Below are 24,245 nucleotides of genomic sequence, written 5' to 3'. Positions count from 1 at the left end.
AAAAAACTTGCAAGGGATTTAAATGACTATGCCAACAATAGGGCTTATCCCAAGCCCCCTAGGGTCGGACCCATTGCACCAGCTCCTAACACAGTGACTTTTAATGACAACAATGTAAACGACAATGGGTTGGTACAAGACTCCCCTGCACCTCAGCCTTTAAGGAGAAGTGAGAGGCTTATAAGCAATAATGCTATTAATAACAATACCAGAACCAATGGGGCCAATGAAAGCAATGGTAGGAGTAATTCCAATAGGCATTATAACAGTAACAATAACACCAATACTAACTTTGATAATAATGACCAATACCAACAGCAGGGTTTTCATCAGAACCAGGAAGTGTACCAAACCAGTCGACCGCCCAATCAGAACCAGACCCAAACGAGAAACAGAAGGAAACAGCGGAGGAGATAGTCCCGGATTTCGGGGTTGTTCCACGAATCCATACAAGTTCAGGAGGTGACTTTTCAATTTATAATTATACTATCGTTGACATAGAACAAGAAATGGTTGATTTTTTATCCAAAGGTTTAACCTTTGTCCCTGCAATGAATATGGATATTGTTAAGACGATAGTGGACTTGAAATTGTTTGTTAGGAAGCTGAACATAAATCTTCTTCTTGGTGAGAGTTCTAGCATGGTGAATTCCATCCGTGTTTCAAATCTGTTTAACCCCCCGTTACATCCAAATTTAAGTTTCTTTGAGAGAACTTGTGAGATGGATTTTAGGGCCATTAATGTTATGAAAAAACAACAAAGGAAATCTCATAACATCACTGATTCTGAACAAGATTTTTTAAGATTTTTGAATGATTGTAACATAAGGGTGATGAAGCCTGACAAGGGGGGTGGTCTGGTGTTCATGGACCATTTTGTGTATGTTGAAAGCATGAATGAATTACTTGATTCAACTGCCTATATTAAGGTAAGCCTTAATGAAGTAAATATAGCATATAAACATATTAGAGCAATGTTAAATGATTTATTTTTAGAAGGCTACGTCGATCTCGACTTACACCAGTATTTATCCATATTAGTGCCCAGAACACCGGTTCTATTTGGTTCTCCTAAGATTCACAAGACGATGTTTAATCCCCCCTTTAGGCCTATCGTTGATGACCGTGGGTCGATAACTTATGCCTGTGCTAAATATGTAGATACTATCCTTAAACCCTTAGTGGAAAGTGAGCCCCAAATATGTAGGGACTCGTGGGGCTTTTTAAGTAATATTAACAACTTAGAATATGAACACAATATATGTTTTTTGACAATTGATATAAAAGACCTCTATACTGTCATTCCACAAAAAAACGGGCTAGAGTGGATAAGGGAGTTTCTACATAATAAGAAATCTAGTGACAACACTATCTATTTGGTTGAAACACTATTAGAAATTGTTTTAACTAATAACTTCATGTCCTTTGAGGGGCAAATTTATTTGCAGAAGTCAGGGGTGGCCATGGGGTCCCCCTGCGGTGGCAGTTTTGCCAATGCTGTTATGGCACAATGGGAAAACACTTTTTTATTTCCCAATGCAATGTTTCAAAACCATGTCTCCTGGTACACTAGGTACCAGGATGATATGTTTTGCATTTGGAAAGGTGATGCTTCACTTACACCTGAATTTATTAAGGTAATCACTTTAACTACCAATTTTTTGGAGTTCACTTATGTTTCAAGTGAAACTTCCATAAATTATTTGGATATCCTGCTAATTAATGATAAAGCTAATAGTAGGTACAAAAAGTTTGATATATAGAAAACCTACCTACTCAAATGCATTTTTGCATTATACTAGTAATCACCCTTACCATCAAAAGAAGGCTGTAGTTAAGGGCCAGATGGTAAGGGAGGCTCGAATGACTACTGATAATTCAGATTTCGAGTCTGAATGTGAAAACCTTAAGGGTATGTATTTGAGTAGATGATATCCATCATATATGGTGGCTAACATCTTAAAAGAAGTGTTGCTTAAAAGAACTACAGGACACTTCTTTCCCATTTTGAATAATCAAAATTTAACATCTTTTGAGGTAGTTTCTAATCAAGGTAGCCTTGTAAATTTGGAAAGGTCCCCTGATAGTAGGCCTACTAATTTCCTTCAAACTAGGTTTTTATGTACCTTCTCTTTAGACCACCATTGCATTAGAGATATAATAAACAAAAATTGGGACATCATTAATGGTGGTGAAAAGCTTTTTAAATGTTTAGGTACAAGTCCCAAGATTACTTTCAGGAGGGGCCGGAATTTGAAAGCTATTTTGGAGGGTAAAAAAAGTACACAGTTGAACAGAAATACAGGTATGTTTAAGTGTGGAGCTTGCTCCCAATGCAAGCATATTTTGGCAGGTCACCTTTTAAGTATTAATGATATAACTTATAAAATCAAAGGTAGATACAGCTGTGACACTAAAAGTGTCACTTATGTTGCACTCTGTTCCCAATGTAGGGCATACTATATTGGCAAGACTGAAAGAAAGCTTAAACAGCGTATTTACGAACATTTGTATGCCATCACTAAAAAAGACTCTAACAATGCCCTAGCAAAACATTGTATAGACCATCCAGGGCATGATTTTAAGTTTACTATCTTGCAGCACAGACTCCATGATTCTAGAGGAGGGCCCTGGCAAATATTGCTGGAGGTCGATGAATTGATTTGGCAAATAAGAACTAAAGCCCATCTTTTCCCAGGTCTCAACAAGAATATTTCCATTAAATGTATGTTAAAATTGCTAGCTTTGCAGAGATGAATACGGTCTGGTATTTAGGTACCAGCGAATTTGATATGCTTACATCAATTTTAATATTAAATCTAGATACCAACTTTATCGTTGGCTTGAGCTTCGTATTTTTATGTATTTTTATGTAGTTTTTATATATATTTTTTATGTATGTATGTTTTTCACGTATGTATTGTTTAATATTATGTAATTTCATCATTCATATTTAAGATACTTATACGAGGTATACACTATAACTTGTATTGAAAAGTGGATATGTATTTATTAATACAAATTTATTGTGCGTATTTTAACGCTTTTCTGAATAGCGGAATGTCATGACAGCATGTATGAATGACATCTGAAATGGTGCAATTTCTTTTTAAAAAGTTAGTTAAGCTTAGTTAATTGATGTATACATTTTCTATATAAAGTGGCTTAATTGATTTGCACTTGTTTGTCTGAAGAAGGCAGGGTAAGGACCTTGCCGAAAGCGCTCACTGTAATAAACTTGCTTTTTGGAGTTTAGCCGGCTTCTATTGATTCCTGCCCGCTTAATTTCCGAGTTTTTCTAGTTTTATAGTATTTTGTGTTTTTTGTCCAATGACTTGGCAATTTCTTCATTGTATATTGATAACACGTTACACTTGCAATGTTTCTGTTTTGCTTTGTTAAGTATTTAAACAGTTTTATTATAACTTTTTAGAGTAACTGGTTCATAGGTTGGTACTAGGCTACCGGCCCTAGGGCCTATACATGCCTAGCCATAACAAAACAATTCCCTGGCTTACTTAAATCTGAACAATTTCATAAGATAAGTATGCAGATGCTGTATTTACATAAATATTTATCTAAAGACCAAAATCATTTTTGAAAGCTAATGATTACCTATTTTCTGTTGTTTATCTTACTCATTTTGTTATTGAAAAATAGTTTCAGTTTGAAATTGTGTGTCTGAACCTTATCGATAGGTATTCATGAATGCAGAAGTCAAAATGTAGTCACATTTAGTCCTGCTTAGGCTTCTCAGAAAGAAACCTACAATTTAATGTATGCCCTGTCTTAATACAATGAAAATTCAAACAAAAAAGGGGAATTAAAATAATAGTGCATTGAAAGTAGAACATAGAGAACAAAGAATGTTAATATGCAAACCAATAATCAAACATGCTCACAGAGCAGTCCTTTCTGCCAACTTTTTTTTTAAAGTTCAGTACATATAATTTTGAAACTCAGGTCCAGTCAACTTGTTAAACAAAATATTTTCTCATATTACAGGGCTGATAACCAGCTGATACATCTGACAATTTTTACTGAGACATTTGAAATGAAAATTAAATATAAATCAGTTTCAGATAAAATAGATCTCCACTTCAGCAAAGAAATTATCTTACTTCCATATCTATAAACGATTGTATTGATAACAATTGCACTGGTGTTTTTACTCTCTAAGTTAGCTGTTCCAGGTTAATGCACACATACAATACTAAACATATGTAGGCATGAATGTTACCTCCTGAAACAAAAGTGCATTATACTGCTCCTATTTATCACCTTTCTTTAATGCAATTGAACATTAAAGAATGATGTTTTAGCTAATACTGGTAACACTGATCTATGAATTTTGAATTAAGGTTCTAAGTTATCAAAATTTACGGAGTAAACAAGGCCAAAACTACTAAAATTTTTCTCATTCCCTAGGGAAGAACATGTCAATGGAAAGTCACTCATCCCTTTCAGTGCTAGGTGTCCATTAATCCTGAAGTAATATCAATGAACAAAACTCTTTGCTACATCTGAATCACTTTGTAGTAAATGAACACCTTGGATACAGATGTTAAGTCAGCAATGCAATAATATGCATGCCTTGGCTTTGCAACTAAAATGTATTTATTGCATATAAGGATACTTTACTTTTTTGCAGGGGGGGCAGACTACCTGGTTGGTGAATGTTAGTTTTGCCTTCATCCTCTTGTTAAACTTGATAATATTGAAATATTATCAGCATATATTATTCTGCATTTTTCGTCAGTTTTGTTGTTATGCTTCCTGTAATCTTCCTTTGTTACTAGCACCCTCCTTTTTCCTTAAAGTCTGCCAGATGTAAAAATAGTTGATACTTACTCACAAAAATAAATCATAAACATTTAATCTTGAATATATCCCCACATTAATGGAATTTAACTGTGCCAGTGAGGTGAAACATGCCCAATGCCTCATGGGAACACTATTATTCATTAGAAAACAAGAGCTCAGAACATTCTTTTCATTAGTTCCATACCACTCTATACCACAGAACCATGGATATTAGTAATCAAATCAGTTTCCACAGAATAAAAGAGCTAACAAGCATTTTTCTTGAAGTTGTATGTATGACTACTTTAAACATCACCTGAACTTTTTGGAAACAAAATTGTACCAACATAAAGCTTCATTTTATAGTCGAACACTAGGATGTTGTTACAGGATAATGGATTCCAAATACTGACTGCCACTGCTTGTTTCTAAGGGGCTTAATATTCCAACCATAATAAATGCTTTCACTTTATTTCTTCATTTATACATTCACTATTGTTACCTTGATTGCCAAACAGACCAGTCTTTCATCTGACAGGTGTTTTGTGCCAGAAACATATTTCCACCCAGACAAGCTTTAGCAACAAGTCCCACTCTAAGAACAATTCAACTACAGTATCATGCATATTGTGTTTCGTAATTCAGGTAACTCTGTGTAACTCTGTACCAGAGAAAGTTGCTGAAGTATATCCTCATCAACACCCAGTATGCAGTTCTCTCTATGTGTGAACTCTGTACACTTCCACCCAAGCTACTCTTGCCATCAAACAAGTATATAATGCTGTAATTGCTCTTCCTTCATCCTAGAAAAGGTCTGTCATTGGGATATTCATTGATCCTTTCCTGCAATGGTTATTTTCTCCCAAAGATAACAGATAAGTGAAACTTCCCTAAATGCCCACATTACCTAGTGAGTTGCAATAAAAAAAAAAAACAAACAGTTTGGTGAAAAATTAAATTTGAAACTTTTGTTGTGTTAATCTCTTATGCAGGCCTTCTAAAAATGCACTGTTCCCTTTTTTTCTGAATAAATCATCTGATCATGATTACATTTCTGTTGCTAATGTATCATTTCCCAGTCTGATGGAAACAGGTATAAATTGTATTTATTTCTGACAGAAGTCAAGTAAATATTCCCAAAGGCAAGTTTAATAACTTGAGTGTAATGAACTATTTCCTTGTAAGTAATTATGAACAATTATTACACAACTTTCAGTAACATACTGTAGTTACAGATATCAGGCGTAGCCATTAAGCAAATGTCATTAACGCAGTTCTAGACTTATATATGATTAAACAAGGTGAAACATTTTACTTTTCTTGCAGATGCTAAACAATGGAAAAATACAGTATAGCTAATTTCATTTCACTGTTATGTGGGCATGCACATCTTATTATGACATGACTTGGGCACTTACCACCTGTCCATTTTGTGGATTCTTATGTGCATATGGAGGGCCACGAATATGATTCCACATCTGTCCAGATGTCATAGCAAATACTACACACTTGATGAATTTGGAAAAAAACAAAGAGTGATTGTTTTAACGAGAACTCCAAAAGATATAATTTTTAGAATAACTTACAATATGATGTAGTTTGAGAAAATATGTTATGCAAATTGTGCAGCACACATTGCAATACTGATTCTTGCCACAAAACTGAAACACATCTGTAACAAAGTTAATTCTGTATCCCTATCTTCCAGGTTACTGACCTTTCCATACCTTTACTTGACATGCAGTACTGAGAGTGGTTAAAAAAGGGGAGGTCCCTGGGAGAATGTGCCAGGAGTAAACCACAAGACAATGTAGTAATAATCCAACCAAAGGCACAAAAACCATGGCAGGCTGTTGTAAAATCTTGAAGTTTTAATAAAACAAATGTGAGGTTAGCGCTTTCACACTCAGAGTGTTTCATCAGACCATAAAAACATGTCCTTATATAACACTAATACTTAAACACTTAAGCAAATAAAGCAACCACAGAGTTGAGGGAACTCCATTGGATAGATAATTTACAAGCTGATAAGTCACCTGGTTTAAATGGGAAGGTTTCTTTAAAGCCTCTTTTGAAATCTAGAGGTCTCCAGCATTAATTAATTATTGCTTGTATTATTTCCTTAATTGTTTAATTATTAGTGTTATATAAGGATTTTTTTTGTCTTGTTTTTATGGTCTGAAGAAGCACTCTAAGTGTGAAAGTGCTAACCTCACGTTTGTTTTATTAAATCTTCAAGATTTTACAACAGCCTGCCCTGTTTATTGTGCCTCGGGTTGGATTATTACTACACCGAGAATGGTTCTCCAATACACTGCTTGTATTCACAGATTTAGCTCGGTGTAAATTAGTTTATGTGGAAGATATACAGAAGGGTGACAGTGATTCAAAGAAACAAAGTTGCTATGCAAATGCAAATATATCTTGTTATGCAGCACACACTACTGAGTGCATGATGACATAGAAATAAAGAACTACATGCAAATAAACTATACCAGTTATGTAAATGAAGGAATATAAAATGGCAGAGCATTTCAGAAACATAAAACTGGATGCATTTCTCAGCACACACACCAATTTTGAATACCATGATTTGGTATGATGGTGATGGTAGAAAGGGCAGCAATAGCAGAAGAGCAGTATGGGCTGGTAACCACCATTGCTACAAGTGTCTACAATGTTGTATGTCATATCCCTCTGTGCCACTGGGGGAAGTACAGACTGCACATGGCAAACTAGCAGCTCACAGACCACAGATTGTGGCCCAGTTCTGAGTGCACATGGAAACTTTAAGACATATAGCAAACTGTGCCACCTACAGGTGCAGTAATGGGAAATGCTAGGTATACCTGTTCCAGTCAATCCAATGGTATACATCATCTTGAGCATTTAAGTTACAGAGACCCTTGAGTGACATATAGGGGGCATGTTAAGGATATCACAGGTGACAGTGCTGCACTTCCTAAAAAAGTTCCTTGATATAATGCTCTACCATCTGAAGGAAAATATTTGGGTCTTTAGGACATCAAAGACAGAGACAATACTAACTTCATGAACTCTAATCATATCCTGACAGTCCATTCCCATCATGCTATTAGTAACCCAAAATACTTAGAGAAATTAATCCAGCAGAGGAAAGAACTACCCACATACAGGTCATTTATGACATAGTCCATTTCCAGAAGTTGATGGCAAGTCCCCAGATAGTCCAGATGACTTTGAAACATTAACAAGAAGGGTTTCTACTCCCTGAACTTGTAATTCCAAGTACCTTGTTTGTAGTGTATCCGTCCATGCAGTGCACATGATTCTTACATTTTGCACATATCAGACCTTTACTAAAGTTGCCTGTGAGATGGACTGTTCATAAGGTCAATTGATTGGAAGGCATGCACACTAGATAAAGAAACAGATTGATACACTCAACTGGCATGCAAGCAGAAATTAGGATGAATATAATATGCTGTTCATCAGGTACTGTCTGTGATGATGGATATTCCTAGGAGGCCTGATAATGGCCTTAATGTGCAAACCACAAACCATGCAGAAAATCTCCTGTATCACAAATAACCTGTAAAACAGTAGAACATGTGTACATTCAGACTACTGAAGGGACACATCTGATGTCTGCATATATCAGGATGGGTACAGCAATACAGCACATATATATGCAGAAATATCTTTGTAGCACACAGAGTGATGGGATTACACACCAAATTTGGAAAAGATGTAACACCGTTAAGCACATTTCTTTTGTAAGAAAGTTATGTAACAAAGTATTGTTAAATACCTTTAAGCATTGCTAAGCTCTGTGCTCACAATACAACACTAACAGTGCCCAGTACAGAATGGTCTCTGATGCATTTTCACAGCTTTTAAAGCAATTCATACAGAAAAAACAAAACAAAAATAAAAGTGTGGCAAAGTGAAGTGTCTAAAAGGTTTTACCACCATTTATCAGAGGGACACACAGCTTCTGTATGCTGTTTTTGTGGCAAATGTCATCATTTTATTGTTTTAAGGTACAAATACTTCATTTTCCCACACATCAGTGCAGCAAAAGCTTCATTTTTCCAGAAAGAATCATGACCAAATCTACATGCTATGGGATCACAACATGGATTTTAAGATTCAACTCTTGAAAATCACTTCAATGTGCTCCCAAGATGCATTTATTTGCAAACATGTTTCGAACACATAGTAATTTGGATATGACCACAGACCTGATAATATGCCTTAGAGTTTTGTGTCCCATCCTGCACAATGTGAAACTGCACAAACAACTGGAACAGCAGGTGAACATCATTCCAGCACCATGCATACCAATTGTAGCAGCATCAGAAGGGCAGGATGAAGATTCAGGGGAAGAACATGCAGCAGCCATATGACAGATAGCTGAAGATAGGCACAATATGTTGCAGCAGTGACAGAGAGACAGTATTTAGTCCATAACTAAGGACTGCAATGCAGACAAAACAAACTAAATGATGCTTGTGATATCACACTCAAGCTACACAGGGCAATACACAGATAGTCCACGCTGTGCATCAGCCATCAGCATACCCACACAGGTTAGGGGTACTAACACAGTGACAGGTGACTACAACATTGCAATACAGAGTAAAGACAAAGGAGGTGAGCACAGTACTTATGTTCTCTTTGAGGTTGTGATGAGATAGAGATCACACCCCAACAATGATGGAATGCCATGACATGAGTACTACAGGTGTCCAATCAGTTGGCATGTGGTATCAGTGCATGATGAGTTCTGTAGCAAGGAAGTTGTAGAACAACAGTAGTGTGTATGTGCATCCTGAAGGAACATCGCATTTGTTAAACTTTATGAGCAGTGCTGCTCATAACCTTGTTTATTCCCACAATGAGGAGATGACAGGTTGCATGCCCACAGGCAACAAGGAAGGGGTAGAAGTACAGCATCATGCATGTGCAGACTGACAAAGTGTCCAATGTTTCAGCCAGATGAGCACCACTGCTCATTACCTGGATGATAACCCTCAACAAGGGAGGAGAAAGGGAGGCATGGTGTCTGTCCACAGTTAACAGTGATGCTATATCAATACACAGTTTGCATAGGGTGACTTGGCATAGTCAATGGCCAAACACCTTGCATCCAAAACCTCTCAAAGCCATGGTCTTCATAGTTCTGGGGGTATATAGGATGGCAGTTACAATGTGTCTCATGGTAATTCTGTAATATGAGGTAAAGCCATGGGAAGAGTCATCAAAGGCCACAGCAGCATTGTGATCTCTGACTTATACTCCATGTCACTACATAGTTGGTCCATGTTGTCTTGCAGGAGCCTTAACTTTCTCACCATCTCCACAGTGTTGAAGTCAGCAGCCATATTTGAATGGACACTGACCTACACATTCACTGGTTAATGCCTAGTGCTGTAACACTGCCTTCCTTATGTCTGTTTCATATGGTGTGTATGTGCACCTCAGAAATGGTGTGCATTTCAAATTCTGTGACAGAAGACAGCTCAGGTAGAGCTTGTGTAGGAATCTCAGGTTCAAGATGTCTGTCATCACTGGTGAGGCTGTGTGCTCAGCCTGTCCCATTACAGGAGTCTCTATAATTGTGGATGTGAGAAAATCCTCCATCTTTACTCATGCAGGCAGTGTCACTGTTTTATCAGACAATGCTAATTCCATGTTGCCACCATCATCACCACAGGTACTCTGCTGATGTCAGTCCTGTTTTGTATTGTTGTGCTGGGCCTTCTACCAATGGAACATGTGAAAGCATGAATATAATTGATGACACTGTCAGCCCACACTCATTTACCTATACTTCCCTCTCTGGCATGTACATTACTGTGCATTAAAATACAGCTACAACATAAACTGAAAGATGTACCTTGTCATGCTGGTTGTGTACGTGTGTGCCAGAGATACCTGGAAGGACAAATATGCAGGCTTGTCTTGGTCAACCCTTCCATTCATACATGTAGTAGAGTATGCTATAATGCAATGTAATAGACATTACTAACCTGGTGTTTCCCCTAATAAAACAGGGGTGGTTTGTACTAGCCCAGCTCCCACATCCAAACCACATGTATCTATTAGATCCCACTCCCCATGGTTGGTGAGTGACAACAAAAACTTCTCAAACTCAGTGAGTTGTCTGTTACATCTCATTTTTTTTCTTTTTTGTTTTGTATCATTTTAATATCCCTTCATAACAACTTTTATAGAGGCCAATTATGGCCACTCACAGCATCCACATCCTACACCAGTCAATGTGGCCCAACTAATGCTTGTCTTTGACATCTTTGCACAGGAAGAACATGCTATGTGTGAAGAGGACCTGTAGTAGCATTGTACCTTACTGGTAGTGAGCCTTTGATAGTTTCATAGTTTCATAGTATAGTACTAGGCTATCTGCCCTGGGGCATTTGTAAGCCTAGCCATAGTGATGTGGCTTTTGCCACCCCATGAAATGGTACAAAAATGTACAGAATAAATCTAGAATACTGTGCCTCTGTCTAGTAGTGACACAATGAAGGTCCCCTTATATAATAGAATTAGTTTACTGTGCCCCTGTCTAGCAGTGACACAGATGTGACCCCTGGGGTAGACTTACGATCTCCCATCCACTCATCAAGATTTCTCTTGAAGAGAGTCAGTGAGGGGCTCTGCCTAATATGAACTGGGATCCTGTTCCAAAGCATGGGAAGCCTCTGGGTTATGAATCTATCCCTCCAGCATGTCCTATTCATACTTGTGCCGAGGTTTAAGTCTTTAGCTCTTGTGGTCCTGATGGATTTGGATTTTTTGAGGTGGAGCATGTCTATCAGATCCTGATTGGACATGGCCGTGTACGTCAGGCAGAGATCACCTCTGAGCAGGCGGTATGCTACTGAATAGAGCTGAAGTTTCTTTAGTCTGGCAGAATAAGACATATGTTGGAGACCCTTGATCCTTTTGGTGAGGTACTTTTGTGGTCTCTCCAGCTGTTGCATATGCCGGGTAAGGTACATACCAAATGGGGCATTGTACTCAATCATGGGTCTGATGAGGGAGGAATATAGGGGTACAATGACATCCTTGGATCTGGATGTGAATCCCTTCATGATGAGGTGTGCAAGGTAGAATGTTTTTCTAACCATTTTGGCAACATGGGTGTCAAATGAGAGGTCGCTGTCTACTTGGGTCCCTAGGTCTCTGATTACTTTTACCGTACTCAGTGGGTTGCTGTCTATGTGATAATTTGTGGGTACTTTGTTTTTTCCAAAAGGGATGACTGTACATTTTTTGGCATTTAGTTTAAGGCCGTGACTACGGCACCAGTTGTCCGTTTCAGTGAGGCCTTTTTGTAGGATGTGTGTGTCAGCTGGTGTATCGACTATGGCGCCTAGTTTGCAGTCATCTGCGAACTTTGTCAGCCACAGCCCTCCCATGTTTGCTTTAACATCTGAGAAATAAATGCCGAACAAGAGGGGTCCCAGGACAGATCCCTGTGGGATACCACTTGTGACTGGCTTTGAGTTTGACATTGCTCCAGCGATTTTAACTTTATGGGTTCTGTCCTTTAGCCAGTTTGCAACCCATCTAGTGACATAAGGGTTTACTTTTAAGCTGTTTAGCTTATCTATGATGCCTGAGTGGGGTATTGTGTCGAAGGCCTTAGCCAAGTCCAGGTATGCTGTATGGACTGCTTTGCCCTCATCAATGGCTCTAGTGACTGTTTCAAAAGTCAACCAGGTTTAAAAGGCAGGATCTGCCCTTTACAAAGCCGAACTGGGTGGGGTCAAGTGTCTGTAGGTCCCCTATGTCTCTGTTTATGAGTTCCATAATGATTCTTTCCATAGCTTTGCAGACCAGGCTAGTTAAGCTTATGGGGCGGTAGTTTCCAGGGTCTGTAGAGGCATCCCCCTTGTGGAGTGGGACCACTGTTGCTGTACGCCAGTGTTCAGGTACATATCCCGAAGTAAGGCTAAGGTTAAATAGCATTTTTATGTGTGGGTTTAGCTCCTCTTGGAGTTCACGTAACACGCACCCCAGGATACTGTCAGGTCCCATTGATGCTGTGTTTTTTGCTTTGTTTAGGGCAGTTCTCACTTGGACATCTGAGATGACAGGGAGATTACATTCAGCTGGGATAAGTATTTCTTCTTTTGGGGGTGAAGGAGGGGAGAAATTTGCACTGAACCCTTCAGCCAGAATGTTAGCAATATCTGTGGGTTCAGTGTATTTTTTGTTGTTGTGAACCAACTCTGAGCATATCTGAGGGTTTCCGCCCAGGTTTCTAACATAGCTGAAGAAGGCTTTGTGGTTATCTTTAGTGTCCTTAGCGATTTTTCTCTCAAAGTTTGCCTTGGATGTTTTTATGAGAGAACGTAGTTTTCTGCTAATGTTGATCAGAGATGTCTTCCCTTCATGGGATTTCGCTCTGACATGCAGTAGCTTCCTTCTTTTGTTATACAATTTGTTTATGGCTGAGGTCCACCGGACAGGACACTTACATTTGGTGGAGAGGGACTTGGATTTGTTTGGGATTGCATGATCCATGCATTCTTGGAGATGTCCATAGAAAGCATTTGTGAAGGATTCGGCATTGTGGGATGTGGTATCCACTGGCACAGTGGGCTTAAAGGATACCATCTCAGTCTTAAGAAGAGTGAAGTCTGCTTTTGAGAAGTTTTTCACTGTGGTCTTTTGTGCTGCGGGTGGAGGTGGGATATGTATATCCAGGGTGATTAGTTTGTGGTCAGATCTCACTAGTGAGGGGTATACTTCCGGTGTGGAGCATTTTGTCCCCATGTTTGTGATGATCAGGTCTAGTATATTATCTCCCCTAGTGGGAGAGGTGACTAGTTGTTCCAGTGCATTTGAATTTATGAATTCCTGGAACCTTTAGGCTAGGGTATTAGGGCTAGAATAATGTACCCAATCTATGTTCGGGTAGTTGAAGTCTCCCAGTATGATGGTATTTTGTGATACATTCATATCCTCCAATGTCTTCAGGAAGGCTGAGTGGGGTTCTTGAGATTGGGAGGGTGGTCTGTAACATGCTACCAGTTGTATAGCAGTTTTGCCTATGGTTAGTTGCACCTGTATGGTCTCTGATGCTTCATGTGTTGCTACTAACCTGGAGGTGTGGGTGTCCTTTATGAATATGGACACTCCCCCTCCCTTTGTGGTACGGCCTAGGTTTTGGGGCCGAAAAGCATGATATGAGGTATAGCCTGGTAGCGCTGGGGTGCTCTCAGGAGCCTTGAACCAGGTTTCAGTTACTGCACAGACGTCGATGTTCTCCATGCTGAGGAGTGCATCAAGTGCCTGCATCTTGAGATTTAGACTTCTGGCGTTGAGCAGCATTACCCTTAGCTTTTTTCCATTTTTGTTTTCTAAGGAGGTGGGTTTGTCTTTTGAGACTTGCCTAAAAAAGGCACTATGGGGGTGGCAAGAGCCTTAGCTAATATCTGGAAGCCCAGTGGTGACAGGTGTAAGCCATCCCTTGCAAAGCAGCGTGGCTTGTCCAACATATAGTCCCAGGCAGACAGACATTGGATCCCCTTAGAATGACACCAGTACTTGAGCCAGTTGTAAAAGCTGATCATCTTGTCTTTGTATTGTGGTATCATTCTTGGTGAGGGCAAGATGCTGCTCAGGGTCAGGGTCATACCAGCCTGGGCTACATAATCAGAGAGCTCCTCTATGTCTCTTTTCATGTAGTCCAGGGAGGTACGTTTCAGGTCATTCACACCAGCATGGACAATGACGGAGTCATATTTGTACTTGCTTTGGAGTGACCTGAGTGCGTGTGTTATGTGGCGGATCCTAGCTCCCGATAGACAGCTCACAGTCACCTTCTCCTTGTTCAGCCTGGTCAGTGGGACATCAGTGTGTCTGACTATGGAGTCACCTATTACTAGTGTATCAGGCAAGGAGTTTGGCCTTAAGGGCTGCGATTGGTCGACACATTGATTTATTGAAGTATGTGTTGCATGTGTTTTGTTTTGAGGTGGTGGATTTTTGGATGTCTGCTTTGGGAGCCTCTGTTGTTTTGGTAAGTTTTTTATTAGAGCCTCCGAGTATGTCTTAGTGTTTTTATGTGTTTGGTTTGCAGTTGTGGTAGGTCTATGTGGGACTGGGATTGTTGTGTGTGTGGTTGCCATCTCCTCCTGTCTGGGCATGCCAGCCCTGAGTTGAGAGAGTTCAGCCTCCAGTTTGGCTATATAGTTGCATCTCTCACATGTATTTGTGTTTGTTGGGAGGAGGAGAGGGTTGTTTGTGCACATGAGACAATTGTAGCATTGTCTCAAGATACCCAGATTGACCAGCTGAACTGGAGACGATGCCAGTAATCTACCACTCGACATGCTAGAACAGTATAAGGGAGTGGTATACCTTTAAGGGAAGTGGATATTCACAGGGGTGGTAAGTAGATGTAGTGCTTTACTTAGTACGAGAGTGCTTACTTAGTAGAGAAGTATTGAGAACAAGTGCTAGGCTTATAATACAGTGAGTAGTCTGGTTATACTAAGAGTAGAGCTTCCTTAAGGGTAAATTTGAAGAGCAGACTTGGCGGAGCCAGAAAAAGTTTAACCTTGTTTAACCATGCGCTGCGCCAACCGCAAAGCCGTGCAAACGTGGATTTTAAACAGTGAACTACAAAAGAGCTAGAAATGGTCCCAAACAACCAATTACTACAGCTTCTTGTGCTGAGGTCACTTCCCCCAAGGACAGGTAGGCTGCTCAAAGCTCCCCACTCCCACTGGTGAGCAAAGAAACTTCCTTCTATCCAAGTAAGGTAATGGACAACACAGGAACTACACCACAGCCCAGAATACAGCAATGCCTGTAAACTGGTCTAAACTAGTCAAGGAAGGCGGGAAAACAAGGACTATTTTTTTGGTTTTTTGTTTTTTTTTTGGTAGAAACACACAGAAAATGCAGAAACAGTGATAAATTAGTTACACAGGCTAGCACACTTTAGTGGGCAGCCTCCACAGTTAAATTAAACAAACAAACAAGCAAACTTTCGATCAAATTCGACTAAAATGTAACTTTAAGTGCAGATTTTAAAATAATGCAGCAATCAGTTAAAAAACAGTTCAGGCTAGTTCAAGGTAAGCTACAGAAGCTATTTCAAGTGAAAAAATAGCAAAGATACATAAATCCAGAAGGTAGTCGCTTTTCTGAGTTCCCTGCTGCTAGGACTACTCTGTAAACCCACATGGAGCTTGTCTGAGCAGTACAGCCAGAAAAAAACGCCCAGAGGCGGATTTTAAACAGTGAACTACAAAAGAGCTAGAAATGGTCCCAAACAACCAATTACTACAGCTTCTTGTGCTGAGGTCACTTCCCCCAGGACAGGTAGGCTGCTCAAGGCTCCCTACTCCCACTTGTGAGCAAAGAAACTTCCTTCTATCCAAGTAAGGTAATGGACAACACAGGAACTACACCACAGCCCAGAATACAGCAATGCCTGTAAACTGGTCTAAACTAGTCGAGGAAGGCGGGAAAACAAGGATTATTTTCCTGTTTTTTGTTTTTTTGGTAGAAACACACAGAAAATGCAGAAACAGTGATAAATTAGATACACGGGCTAGCACACTTTAGTGGGCAGCCTCCACAGTTAAATTAAACAAACAAACAAGCAAACTTTCGATCAAATTCGACTAAAATGTAACTTTAAGTGCAGATTTTAATATAATGCAGCAATCAGTTAAAAAACAGTTCAGGGCTAGTTCAGGGTAAGCTACAGAAGCTATTTCAAGTGAAAAAATAGCAAAGATACTTAAATCCAGAAGGTAGTCGCTTTTCTGAGTTTCCTGCTGCTAGGACCACTCTGTAAACCCACGTGGAGCTTGTCTGAGCAGTATAGCCAGAAAAAAATGCCCAGAGGCGGATTTTAAACAGTGAACTACAAAAGAGCTAGAAATGGTCCCAAACAACCAATTACTACAGCTTCATGTGCTGAGGTCACTTCCCCCAAGGACAGGTAGGCTGCTCAAGGCTCCCCACTCCCACTGGTGAGCAAAGAAACTTCCTTCTATCCAAGTAAGGTAATGGACAACACAGGAACTACACCACAGCCCAGAATACAGCAATGCCTTTAAACTGGTCTAAACTAGTCGAGGAAGGTGGGAAAACAAGGATTATTTTTTTTTTTTTGATTTTTGGTAGAAACACAAAGAAAATGCAGAAACAGTGATAAATTAGTTACACAGGCTAGCACACTTTAGTGGGCAGCCTCCACAGTTAAATTAAACAAACAAACAAGCAAACATTCGATCAAATTCGACTAAAATGTAACTTTAAGTGCAGATTTTAAAATAATGCAGCAATCAGTTAAAAAACAGTTCAGGCTAGTTCAAGGTAAGCTACAGAAGCTATTTCAAGTGAAAAAATAGCAAAGATACTTAAATCCAGAAGGTAGTCGCTTTTCTGAGTTCCCTGCTGCTAGGACCACTCTGTAAACCCATGTGGAGCTTGTCTGAGCAGTATAGCCAGAAAAAAACGCCCAGAGGCGGATTTTAAACAGTGAACTACAAAAGAGCTAGAAATGGTCCCAAACAATCAATTACCACAGCTTCTTGTGCTGAGGTCACTTCCCCCAAGGACAGGTAGGCTGCTCAAGGATCCCCACTCCCACTGGTGAGCAAAGAAACTTCCTTCTATCCAAGTAAGGTAATGGACAACACAGGAACTACACCACAGCCCAGAATACAGCAATGCCTGTAAACTGGTCTAAACTAGTCGAGGAAGGCGGGAAAACAAGGATTATTTTTTGTTTTTGATAGAAACACACAGAAAATGCAGAAACAGTGATAAATTAGTTACACAGGCTAGCACACTTTAGTGGGCAGCCTCCACAGTTAAATTAAACAAACAAACAAGCAAACTTTCGATCAAATTCGACTAAAATGTAACTTTAAGTGCAGATTTTAAAATAATGCAGCAATCAGTTAAAAAACAGTTCAGGCTAGTTCAAGGTAAGCTACAGAAGCTATTTCAAGTGAAAAATAGCAAAGATACTTAAATCCAGAAGGTAGTCGCTTTTCTGAGTTCCCTGCTGCTAGGACCACTCTGTAAACTCACATGGAGCTTGTCTGAGCAGTATAGCCAGAAAAAAATGCCCAGAGGCGGATTTTAAACAGTGAACTACAAAAGAGCTAGAAATGGTCCCAAACAACCAATTACTACAGCTTCTTGTGCTGAGGTCACTTCCCCCAAGGACAGGTAGGCTGCTCAAGGCTCCCCACTCCCACTGGTGAGCAAAGAAACTTCCTTCTATCCGAGTAAGGTAATGGACAACACAGGAACTACACTACAGCCCAGAGTACAGCAATGCCTGTAAACTGGTCTAAATTAGTCGAGGAAGGCGGGAAAACAAGGACTATTTTATTGTTTTTTCTTTTTTTTGGTAGAAACACACAGAAAATGCAGAAACAGTGATAAATTAGTTACACAGGCTAGCACACTTTAGTGGGCAGCCTCCACAGTTAAATTAAACAAACAAACAAGCAAACTTTCGATCAAATTCGACTGAAATGTAACTTTAAGTGCAGATTTTAAAATAATACAGCAATCAGTTAAAAAACAGTTCAGGCTAGTTCAAGGTAAGCTACAGAAGCTATTTCAAGTGAAAAAATAGCAAAGATACTTAAATCCAGAAGGTAGTCGCTTTTCTGAGTTCCCTGCTGCTAGGACCACTCTGTAAACCCACGTGGAGCTTGTCTGAGCAGTACAGCCAGAAAAAAACGCCCAGAGGTGGATTTTAAACAGTGAACTACAAAAGAGATAGAAATGGTCCCAAACAACCAATTACTACAGCTTCTTGTGCTGAGGTCACTTCCCCAAAGACAGGTAGGCTGCTCAAGGCTCCCCACTCCCACTGGTGAGCAAAGAAACTTCCTTCTATCCAAGTAAGGTAATGGACAACACAGGAACTACACCACAGCCCAGAATACAGCAATGCCTGTAAACTGGTCTAAACTAGTCGAGGAAGGCGGGAAAACAAAGATTAATTTTTTGTTTTTTTGTTTTTTTGGTAGAAACACACAGAAAATGCAGAAACAGTGATAAATTAGTTACACAGGCTAGCACACTTTAGTGGGCAGCCTCCACAGTTAAATTAAACCAACAAACAAGCAAACTTTCGATCAAATTCGACTAAAATGTAATTTTAAGTGCAGATTTTAAAATAATGCAGCAATCAGTTAAAAACAGTTCAGGCTAGTTCAAGGTAAGCTACAGAAGCTATTTCAAGTGAAAAAATAGCAAAGATACTTAAATCCAGAAGGTAGTTGCTTTTCTGAGTTCCCTGCTGCTAGGACCACTCTGTAAACCCACGTGGAGCTTGTCTGAGCAGTATAGCCAGAAAAAATGCCCAGAGGCGGATTTTAAACAGTGAACTACAAAAGAGCTAGAAATGGTCCCAAACAACCAATTACTACAGCTTCTTGTGCTGAGGTCACTTCCCCCAAGGACAGGTAGGCTGCTCAAGGCTCCCCACTCCCACTGGTGAGCAAAGAAACTTCCTTCTATCCAAGTAAGGTAATGGACAACACAGGAACTACACCACAGCCCAGAATACAGCAATGCATGTAAACTGGTCTAAACTAGTCGAGGAAGGTGGGAAAACAAGGATTATTTTTTTGTTTTTTTGGTAGAAACACACAGAAAATGCAGAAACAGTGATAAATTAGTTACACAGGCTAGCACACTTTAGTGGGCAGCCTCCACAGTTAAATTAAACAAACAAACAAGCAAACTTTCGATCAAATTGGACTAAAATGTAACTTTAAGTGCAGATTTTAAAATAATGCAGCAATCACTTAAAAAACAGTTCAGGCTAGTTCAAGGTAAGTTACAGAAGCTATTTCAAGTGAAAAAATAGCAAAGATACTTAAATCCAGAAGGTAGTCACTTTTCTGAGTTGCCTGCTGCTAGGACCACTCTGTAAACTCACATGGAGCTTGTCTGAGCAGTATAGCCAGAAAAAATGCCCAGAGGCGGATTTTAAACAATGAACTACAAAAGAGCTAGAAATGGTCCCAAACAACCAATTACTACAGCTTCTTGTGCTGAGGTCACTTCCCCCAAGGACAGGTAGGCTGCTCAAGGCTCCCCACTCCCACTGGTGAGCAAAGAAACTTCCTTCTATCCAAGTAAGGTAATGGACAACACAGGAACTACACCACAGCCCAGAATACAGCAATGCCTGTAAACTGGTCTAAACTAGTCGAGGAAGGCGGAAAAACAAGGATTTTTTTTTTGTTTTTTTGGTAGAAACACACAGAAAATGCAGAAACACTGATAAATTAGTTACACAGGCTAGCACACTTTAGTGGGCAGACTCCACATTTAAATTAAACAAACAAACAAGCAAACTTTCGATCAAATTTGACTAAAATGTAACTTTAAGTGCAGATATTAAAATAATGCGGCAATCAGTTAAAAACAGTTCAGGCTAGTTCAAGGTAAGCTACAGAAGCTATTTCAAGTGAAAACATAGCAAAGATACTTAAATCCAGAAGGTAGTCACTTTTCTGAGTTCCCTGCTGCTAGGACCACTCTGTAAACCCAAGTGGAGCTTGTCTGAGCAGTACAGCGAGAAACAAATGCCCAGAGGTGGATTTTAAACAGTGAACTACAAAAGAGCTAGAAATGGTCCCAAACAACCAATTACTACAGCTTCTTGTGCTGAGGTCACTTCCCCCAAGGACAGGTAGGCTGCTCAAGGCTCCCCACTCCCACTGGTGAGCAAAGAAACTTCCTTCTATCCAAGTAAGGTAATGGACAACACAGGAACTACACCACAGCCCAGAATACAGCAATGCCTGTAAACTGGTCTAAACTACTTCGAGGAAGGCAGAAAAACAAGGATTTTTTTTTTTTTGTTTTTTTGGTAGAAACACACAGAAAATGCAAAAAAAGTGATAAATTAGTTACACAGGCTAGCACACTTTAGTGGGCAGCCTCCACAGTTAAATTAAACAAACAAACAAGCAAACTTTCGATCAAATTTGACTAAAATGTAACTTTAAGTGCAGATTTTAAAATAATGCAGCAATCAGTTAAAAAACAGTTCAGGCTAGTTCAAGGTAAGCTACAGAAGCTATTTAAAGTGAAAAAATAGCAAAGATACGTAAATCCAGAAGGTAGTTGCTTTTCTGAGTTCCCTGCTGCTAGGACCACTCTGTAATCCCACGTGGAGCTTGTCTGAGCAGTACAGCCAGAAAAAAACACCCAGAGGGGGATTTTAAGCAGTGAACTACAAAAGAGCTAGAAATGGTCCCAAACAACCAATTACTACAGCTTCTTGTGCTGAGGTCACTTCCCCCAAGGACAGGTAGGCTGCTCAAGGCTCCCCACTCCCACTGGTGAGCAAAGAAACTTCCTTCTATCCAAGTAAGGTAATGGACAACACAGGAACTACACCACAGCCCAGAATACAGCAATGCCTGTAAACTGGTCTAAACTAGTCGAGGAAGGTGGGAAAACAAGGATTATTTTTTTGTTTTTTTGGTAGAAACACAAAGAAAATGCAGAAACAGTGATAAATTAGTTACACAGGCTAGCACACTTTAGTGGGCAGCCTCCACAGTTAAATTAAACAAACAAACAAGCAAAGTTTCGATCAAATTCGACTAAAATGTAACTTTAAGTGCAGATTTTAAAATAATGCAGCAATCAGTTAAAAAACAGTTCAGGCTATTTCAAGGTAAGCTACAGAAGCTATTTCAAGTGAAACAATAGCAAAGATACTTAAATCCAGAAGGTAGTCGCTTTTCTGAGTTCCCTGCTGCTAGGACCACTCTGTAAACCCAAGTGGAGCTTGTCTGAGCAGTATAGCCAGAAAAAAATGCCCAGAGGCGGATTTTAAACAGTGAACTACAAAAGACCTAGAAATGGTCCCAAACAACCAATTACTACAGCTTCTTGTGCTGAAGTCACTTCCCCCAAGCACAGGTAGGCTGCTCAAGGATTCCCTACTCCCACTGGTGAGCAAACAATCTTCCTTCTATCCAAGTAAGATAATGGACAACACAGGAACTACACCACAGTCCAGAATACAGCAATGCCTGTAAACTGGTCTAAACTAGTCGAGGAAGGTGGGAAAACAAGGATTATTTTTTTGTTTTTTTGGTAGAAACACAAAGAAAATGCAGAAACAGTGATAAATTAGTTACACAGGCTAGCACACTTTAGTGGGCAGCCTCCACAGTTAAATTAAACAAACAAACAAGCAAACTTTCGATCAAATTCGACTAAAATGTAACTTTAAGTGCAGATTTTAAAATAATGCAGCAATCAGTTAAAAAACAGTTCAGGCTAGTTCAGGGTAAGCTACAGAAGCTATTTCAAGTGAAAAAATAGCAAAGATACTTAAATCCAGAAGGTAGTCGCTTTTCTGAGTTCCCTGCTGCTAGGACCACTCTGTAAACCCACGTAGAGCTTGTCTGAGCAGTATAGCCAGAAAAAAATGCCCAGAGGTGGATTTTAAACAGTGAACTACAAAAGAGCTAGAAATGGTCCCAAACAACCAATTACCACAGCTTCTTGTGCTGAGGTCACTTCCCCCAAGGACAGGTAGGCTGCTCAAGGCTCCCCACTCCCACTGGTGAGCAAAGAAACTTCCTTCTATCCAAGTAAGGTAATGGACAACACAGGAACTACACCACAGCCCAGAATACAGCAATGCCTGTAAACTGGTCTAAACTAGTCGAGGAAGGCGGGAAAACAAGGATTATTTTATTGTTTTTTTTTTTTTTTTGGTAGAAACACACAGAAAATGCAGAAACAGTGATAAGTTAGTTACACAGGCTAGCACACTTTAGTGGGCAGCCTCCACAGTTAAATTAAACAAACAAACAAGCAAACTTTCGATCAAATTCGACTAAAATGTAACTTTAAGTGCAGATTTTAAAATAATGCAGCAATCAGTTAAAAAACAGTTCAGGCTAGTTCAAGGTAAGCTACAGAAGCTATTTCAAGTGAAAAAATAGCAAAGATACTTAAATCCAGAAGGTAGTCGCTTTTCTGAGTTCCCCTGCTGCTAGGACCACACTGTAAACCCACGTGGAGCTTGTCTGAGCAGTACAGCCAGAAAAAAATGCCCAGAGGCGGATTTTAAACAGTGAACTACAAAAGAGCTAGAAATGGTCCCAAACAACCAATTACTACAGCTTCTTGTGCTGAGGTCACTTCCCCCAAGGACAGGTAGGCTGCTCAAGGCTCCCCACTCCCACTGGTGAGCAAAGAAACTTCCTTCTATCCAAGTAAGGTAATGGACAACACAGGAACTACACCACAGCCCAGAATACAGCAATGCCTGTAAACTGGTCTAAACTAGTCGAGGAAGGTGGGAAAACAAGGATTATTTTTTTGATTTTTGTTTTTTTGGTAGAAACACAAAGAAAATGCAGAAACAGTGATAAATTAGTTACACAGGCTAGCACACTTTAGTGGGCAGCCTCCACAGTTAAATTAAACAAACAAACAAGCAAAGTTTCGATCAAATTCGACTAAAATGTAACTTTAAGTGCAGATTTTAAAATAATGCAGCAATCAGTTAAAAAACAGTTCAGGCTATTTCAAGGTAAGCTACAGAAGCTATTTCAAGTGAAAAAATAGCAAAGATACTTAAATCCAGAAGGTAGTCGCTTTTCTGAGTTTCCTGCTGCTAGGACCACTCTGTAAACTCACATGGAGCTTCTCTGAGCAGTATAGCCAGAAATAAATGCCCAGAGGCGGATTTTAAACAGTGAACTACAAAAGAGCTAGAAATGGTCCCAAACAACCAATTACTACAGCTTCTTGTGCTGAGGTCACTTCCCCCAAGGACAGGTAGGCTGCTCAAGGCTCCCCACTCCCACTGGTGAGCAAAGAAACTTCCTTCTATCCAAGTAAGGTAATGGACAACACAGGAACTACACCACAGCCCAGAATACAGCAATGCCTGTAAACTGGTCTAAACTAGTCGAGGAAGGCGGGAAAACAAGGATTATTTTTTTGTTTTGTTTTTGGTAGAAACACACAGAAAATGCAGAAACAGTGATAAATTAGTTACACAGGCTAGCACACTTTAGTGGGCAGCCTCCACAGTTAAATTAAACAAACAAACAAGCAAACTTTCGATCAAATTCGACTAAAATGTAACTTTAAGTGCAGATTTTAAAATAATGCAGCAATCAGTTAAAAAACAGTTCAGGCTAGTTCGAGGTAAGCTACAGAAGCTATTTCAAGTGAAAAAATAGCAAAGATACTTAAATCCAGAAGGTAGTCACTTTTCTGAGTTCCCTGCTGCTAGGACCACTCTGTAAACCCACGTGGAGCTTGTCTGAGCAGTACAGCGAGAAAAAAATGCCCAGAGGTGGATTTTAAACAGTGAACTACAAAAGAGCTAGAAATGGTCCCAAACAACCAATTACTACAGCTTCTTGTGCTGAGGTCACTTCCCC

General features: G+C 39.7%; 1 protein-coding gene across 1 annotated transcript in view; it reads right to left on the bottom strand.

The window, feature by feature from the left end:
- Nucleotides 1–6,114: 6,114 nt before the first annotated feature.
- Nucleotides 6,115–24,245, bottom strand: part of TUSC3 (tumor suppressor candidate 3) — a 1,506,863-nt gene continuing 1,488,732 nt past the window's right edge. The window contains exons 6-7 of the mRNA XM_044063505.1: nucleotides 6,222–6,311; nucleotides 6,115–6,132 (exon numbers count right to left, since the gene is read on the bottom strand). Coding sequence (XP_043919440.1) covers nucleotides 6,115–6,132; nucleotides 6,222–6,311 — 108 coding nt within the window. The remainder of the gene's footprint in view (nucleotides 6,133–6,221; nucleotides 6,312–24,245) is intronic.

Source organism: Protopterus annectens, chromosome 2.part1, assembly GCF_019279795.1.
Source record: "Protopterus annectens isolate FY-2018-M chromosome 2.part1, PAN1.0, whole genome shotgun sequence".
In the NCBI taxonomy this organism is placed as follows: Eukaryota; Metazoa; Chordata; order Ceratodontiformes; family Protopteridae; genus Protopterus; species Protopterus annectens.
The sequence above is the reverse complement of the archived record's forward strand: the minus strand, read 5'-3'. Positions and strand labels throughout refer to the sequence as shown.